General features: G+C 32.6%; 1 protein-coding gene across 1 annotated transcript; it reads left to right on the forward strand.

Moving 5' to 3' along the window:
- Positions 1–3865: 3865 nt before the first annotated feature.
- Positions 3866–5148, forward strand: LOC133674697 (protein BIG GRAIN 1-like A). Its single transcript, XM_062095905.1, has one exon. It carries the CDS (start codon positions 3866–3868, stop codon positions 5048–5050), a length of 1185 nt encoding a protein of 394 aa, XP_061951889.1. The 3' UTR covers positions 5051–5148.
- Positions 5149–6122: the final 974 nt, after the last annotated feature.

Here is a 6122-nt window from a genome sequence, read left to right on the forward strand (position 1 = left end):
GGTTAGACGACATCATTTTGTCTTCATAGTAATAATTGCATCTTTGTTGACTCACATAACCTTACCTTTAATAAAGCATTTTTATTGAAGTTCTAACTATTTTATTATGCATTTTGATATGAACAATTCCAATTCCAACAACTTTGATATGAGAATTATAACCTATCAAAATAAATCTATTATTAAAAGATTCATAGGTCTCGCTAACCCTTAGTAAGAGTAGTATAAAACAAATAACATGTATCCATTACCCAATTATTATTGAAAGTTGAATCGTTGAATGTAGCAAGGATATACTCTAACCTATTAGAATTATCTTCAACAACATTAACCTAATATTTTATCTCATTTTTGTCCTTCTTCCTCTAACTAGGAGTATCCTGATTAGAATTCTGATTTATCTTCTTCCATTTAGGACAAAGTCATAATGTGTCATTTCTTTTTACAGTGGAAATAGATCAAATTTTTATGTCATGATTATGATTTTTTGTGATCATGATTGTTATTTAAACCTTTGTCCCTAAACTTACCCCTTCCTTATAATTATCATCAAAATTGTCACTCAAGTATCTCTGTATAAAATCTTTAGAAAATAAAGAAGACTTAACCTTGTCCAAATTTATAAGTTTTCTTTTAAACAATAAAGTCTTTCTAAAGTTTTAATTTATAGAAGACAAAGCATAATAATAATAATAATAATAATAATAATAATAATAGGGTTTGATCCTCATCATTAATTTTAACACCAATAGATAAAAATTTTGTAATAATTAATTAAACTCATCAAGATGACATTTTGTTAGTGTACCTTTTAGTGTAAATGCCCTATAAACAATTAGTTGGTTACGAGTGGCAATGAAATATATTTAATTTATTAATAAAATCTTATTTATTTTTAATATTCATCAAATATTTGATTAATGAATTTAGAGTAAAGATAAAGTCCTTAAGACAAAAATGCTTTGCAAAGAAAATTATAAAGTTGTTATAATTATAGGATTCCTATTACATCAAAGCATTATTCCTAAAATATTTTTGGTCAATGCTCTATTAAGACTATATATTAATTAGAGATGTGGAGACTGATACATATTTTTTTCTTTTCTTTGTGAAAGGAAGTAAGTGTTCTCATAAGTTGAAGTATGATATATACCTAGAACTAATATACAGATGTTTGTCAGATGACATGTTCACTGAATTGACTAGCATGCATGATAATTTCATATGGAGAGATCACTTGTGTTTATGGAAAGGTTCATGTGATGTTTGTGTAAGTGATCCTTAGACTTGATATCACTAAGTTATCTTATATAAAGAGTGTTATGTTTTGATCCTGCTATATGTTGTTTTAATCAATGGTAATAAATGGGTAGATATTGAGTATAACATGAACTATATAAAGGTATTTAAGTAACCAATAGAGAATTCATCACCCTTGATGAATTAGAGAAAATGTTTCATTTGTTCTTAAATAGTATTGATTGTAAATCATTGCACAAGGTGAAATGAGATTTGTAAAAAGTTTCAAATCTTATTCAAATAATCAATGACTATGGTGTTAAGAATAAATATGATTTGACATAGTAGACACACTTCATACTTTAATGTCTAAATCGGAACATTGTTGATGAAGGGATAATAATTACACCGAAAAACTGGTCACTAAAAAGTTGAGTCAAACCACTTATGATTTTCCTAATATTTAGGGGATCATGACAGGTTGCCAGACATTGTACTTAATCTTTAAATATAAATCAATCAATTATTGAATTGATAATAAATTAATTTATTTAATCCTATTTTATTTAGAATTGTGATTTATATTTGGGCCAACTTATTAAGGAACCTAATTGGTCACACACATAAAAACCATTAGTGAAAAATTAAAATGAGATGATTAATCAAATGTGACTTGATTGTAAATAAGTTTTAGAAATTGAGGACTAAAGAGTAATTTATATAGGGAATTGCAATTCTAGACCTAAAAAATTCAAGTGAGGACTTGATTGAATAAATTTATAAAATTAGCCTAAAATAATATATGTGATATTATTTAGGAGACAAATTCATATTTTACCATTTATAGGGTTTTTTAGGTTTTTTTATAAATATAATGATATGTTTTTTTATTTCTTATGGATGGTGAAAAGAGGAGTAGAGTAAAATATTGATATACCTAAAATACAAAAAAAAAAAAAACTAGCACTATAAGGTATAGCAATCTCTCTCTTCTAAAAGAGTTTATGAGATTTCTCACTGCTGATTCGTATTAATTACCGTTAGAGACTGGATAATTGGACGGCTTGTGGTTTGCAACAACTCAACTTTTAAAACAAGTATTCAAAGTCGATAACAAAATCTGATCTTCAGGTAATTTTTGCATAAAATCCTAAAACAACTATAGATTTATCTAAAGAAATCATTGAAAGTCCTGAAGAATTTTAAATTTATTGTTTCTGCTGTATTTATATGTTTCGAAAAACCCAACAGTACCTTCAATCATACATGACATGTATAGATAATGTTTTAGATAGGGTTTGTTCATTAAAGACTTGATCATGTACAAGGATTCTAATATTAGTACCCTTAAATTATATAAATTATATGTGAATGGAAAATAAAATATAATGCTACGAAGAAAGATGAATTGCAAAGTATAGAGCTTAAAAGAAGAACTTGAATTGAAATTTGTGTGATGAGACGGGCAAAAGAAATACAATGAGGGATACTACTCTCTTTAAATACTAATTCTAAGTACTAGTTAATCCAAGAGTTAGCTTTTAACTAGGAAAGTCTTTTAGAATTTATCTTATACAAGGAAGTAAATATTTTTAACTATTACAAGAACTAAACATTAAAGACTTCATAAAAAAAAAAAAAATTTGAATCGAACACTCATAAAGTCTTCCAAGTTAGTTAAGCTTTGAATAGTATTGGACATCATGGAACCATCATGGTCGGTTGCAGTAGCAGTACTAAATATCAATCATAATGCTTCTTGGTCATGCCACGTGTTTTCTTTTAGATGAATCAATTATCATTTTATTTTTTTATTGAAATTATTAACAGATAGGCTGGGTTTTTTTTTTTTTTTTTTTTGATGAGCTCTTCATCAATTTTCAGTCGATCCCAACGGTCCCTCGCAATTCATCCCTCAAAGGCAGAATATAAAAAAAATAAAAAATAAAAAATAAATTGAAAACTCCTGTCTTACGTCAGCCACCAGTAGAAATGTTCCTCTTGACATTTGACAGCACAGTAAATAAGGTAATGAAAAGCGCCAAGCAATCATCACCTGCCCGCCAACCTGTCCATCGCATCCAACTTACAGTTTCTTCTACAATTTACCCGCACGCGCGGCATCTCCTTTTAAAATCTTTCCACAGCCACGCACAGCACAGAGGTCGCTTTTCCATTCTTCTGCTTGCCTGCCTGCCTGCCTTCCTTTCCCTCCCTCTTCTTTGCTTTCTGCCTCAGTACTCGTGTTTCTCGTCTCAAGCTTATTATTATTCAAAACAAGCCGTACACAAACACACTACATTTACACACACAAACACCAGAGGATAAATAATACTGGTACTCGTACTATTTTATATAATTTGCTTAGGCGTTCTTTCTTTCTTTCTACTTCACATGACTACTTGCAATTCTATTAATGTGTCTTGCAGCTTTTGACATTCCCTTAGCAGACACTAAAGCTCCCAAACCCCCTTAAACTATACTTCACTGTCCGTAGGATCTCTAGCTACCCCAGCTAGCTTGCTCTCACCCTCTTCCTGTCAAATCCTCCTCTGGGCCTTGATTCACTGGAAGTTTTTTCTTACAAGTACCTCTGTTTGCCCTCTGCATTTCTTGTGCTCAGAACATGTACAAGAAGGAGAGATCTTCAAGGGAAACTACATTCCCTCAGAGAAGAAGGACCCCATCTTTCTCTTCGACTCTTCTTGATTCTATTTACCGTTCGATTGATGATTCCAACGGCGAAGAACATGTGTTGGGGCGATACTCTAGAGAAACAACCATGATCAAGAAACAGGGTTGCAACTCTGATTCAACAACCAGGCGTGATGCATCATTTCTTGAAGGGGAGAAACAAGCATCTCCTACTCTTCGTCGAGCTGTCATGATTGAAAGCTGGATGGAGAAGCGAAGCTCTCGTGGCTCTAAGCATTATAACGCCACCTCAAGCTCTTCAGACTCTAGCTCTGCAGGGGGAGGGGGAGGGGGAGGGGGAGGAGGAGATGTGTTCTCGTCCTCCGAAAATGAGTCCAGTGTCAAAGAAAATTCAAGTTTTGCCCAACAAAGAACCAAACCACTTTCAGATACGCCACAACAGAAGCCAAGGTGTGAAGGCGGAGGCTTTAGTAAGACAAAGTTAAGAGCATTAAAAATCTATGGTGAATTAAAGAAGGTAAAACAGCCAATTTCACCAGGTGGTCGCATTGCAAGCTTCCTAAATTCTATTTTCAATTCAGCAAGTGCTGCAAAGAAAGTGAAAATGTGCTCTATTGGAGCCATGGAAGATGTAAGTTTCGAGCGTAAATCAAAGTCTGCTTGCTCATCGGTTACTTCCTTTTCAAGGTCTTGTTTAAGCAAAACACCCCCTCCAAGAGGGAAACCAAGCAATGGCACAAAAAGGTCAGTTCGATTCTATCCAGTCAGTGTCATTGTTGACGAGGATTCTAGACCTTGTGGGCATAAATGTATTTATGAAGATGATCCAGGATTGATGCCAATGCCCCAAAAAGCTGTCAAGAGTACTTCTGTTAGGGAATTAGAGGTTGCTAGAGGAGCAGCAGCAGGTTACTGGAGAAGAAGTTGTCATCAAAAGAAGAGTGTTAGTGAATTTGATTTCAGGGGCTTTCACAGCTATGTTGAAGGTGAAGGTGATGGTGATAGCAATAGTGATGATGATGAGAGTTGTTCAAGCTCTGATCTCTTTGAGCTCGATCATCTTATTGGGATTGGAAGGTACAGAGAGGAGCTCCCAGTGTATGAAACCACTAATTTCAAAACTAATCAGTCCATTGCTAATGGCTTCATTCTGTAATATTCATGTTGTTATCAAAATGCAAATCTAAATCATCAATGTAATTAATGTTTTGGGGACTTATCTAATCAATAATCTATTTATTTTCTTTCTAATCATATTCATTTTCTTTTTAGTCAAAGGTTATTTGAATTTTCTTCTTCTTCTTCTTCTTTCCAAGGCTTTTAGCCCTCCATCTAATCAAAAAAGGAGAAAAGGTGGTTTGTTTTTAATGAAAGCAATGTTTGAAAGGAGCAGTACTCCTCGAGGAGAAGGGATTGTTGTCTGAATTGAATTGCAGAGAAGGAATATTAATGAATATTCAACACTCCATTCACACGGTGAACCGTTAAAGCAAAACACAAAGGTGAATTAACAAAGTGAGAAAAGGAAGAAAAAAGCAGATGGAAATTTTTCTTCTCCCCATGAGAAGTGATGTTCTTGCTTTTTCACTGCCTGAGCACATGGCCTCAACCTTACATGTAAAATTAAAGCCATAGAAAATGATTGCAACTTATCAGGGTTTTCCATTTTTCTTTTTTCTTTTTTCTTTTTTCTTTTTTCTTCGTCATAGAAATTTTATTGCACTACACATAACAATTGCTCTGTATTAGTATCTCACTCAACTTCTTTTCTCATCGGAGGAATTATACGTGTAAGTAATTATATATGGACTTCAGACAAGTAGGGACATACCCAAGAAATCTCTTAAGTCTAAACATGGCAGGTTTGGACATTGTAGCTAGCAAAAATCCAAAGAAACTTTTTCACCAAAGAAGAAAATAAAAAGTTAGCAATAGACTCGACTATATATATTCCATGGATGATATCGATATGAAACACCATTGGCCACTACCATTGACCTTTAAATTATCGTTATATTAAACTCCATTTTGAAAAAAGGAGAAGGAGAAAACACAATTTAAAAGGAAACAATTCCCCTGACCAACTAATGAGAGGTTGTAATGTTGTACAAGCATATATATATATATATATATATATATATGAACAAGTCATTGTCAATTTGATGATATGGTTGTTTTGATAAGAGAATATCATCAATATATGATATGATCCCCAACATAAAAGTTAT

Source organism: Populus nigra, chromosome 15 (assembly GCF_951802175.1).
Source record: "Populus nigra chromosome 15, ddPopNigr1.1, whole genome shotgun sequence".
In the NCBI taxonomy this organism is placed as follows: Eukaryota; Viridiplantae; Streptophyta; class Magnoliopsida; order Malpighiales; family Salicaceae; genus Populus; species Populus nigra.

Bases quoted from the DNA above. Each gene is read 5' to 3' on its own strand.
- LOC133674697 (XM_062095905.1), top strand. From the start codon at position 3,866: ATGTACAAGAAGGAGAGATCTTCAAGGGAAACTACATTCCCTCAGAGA.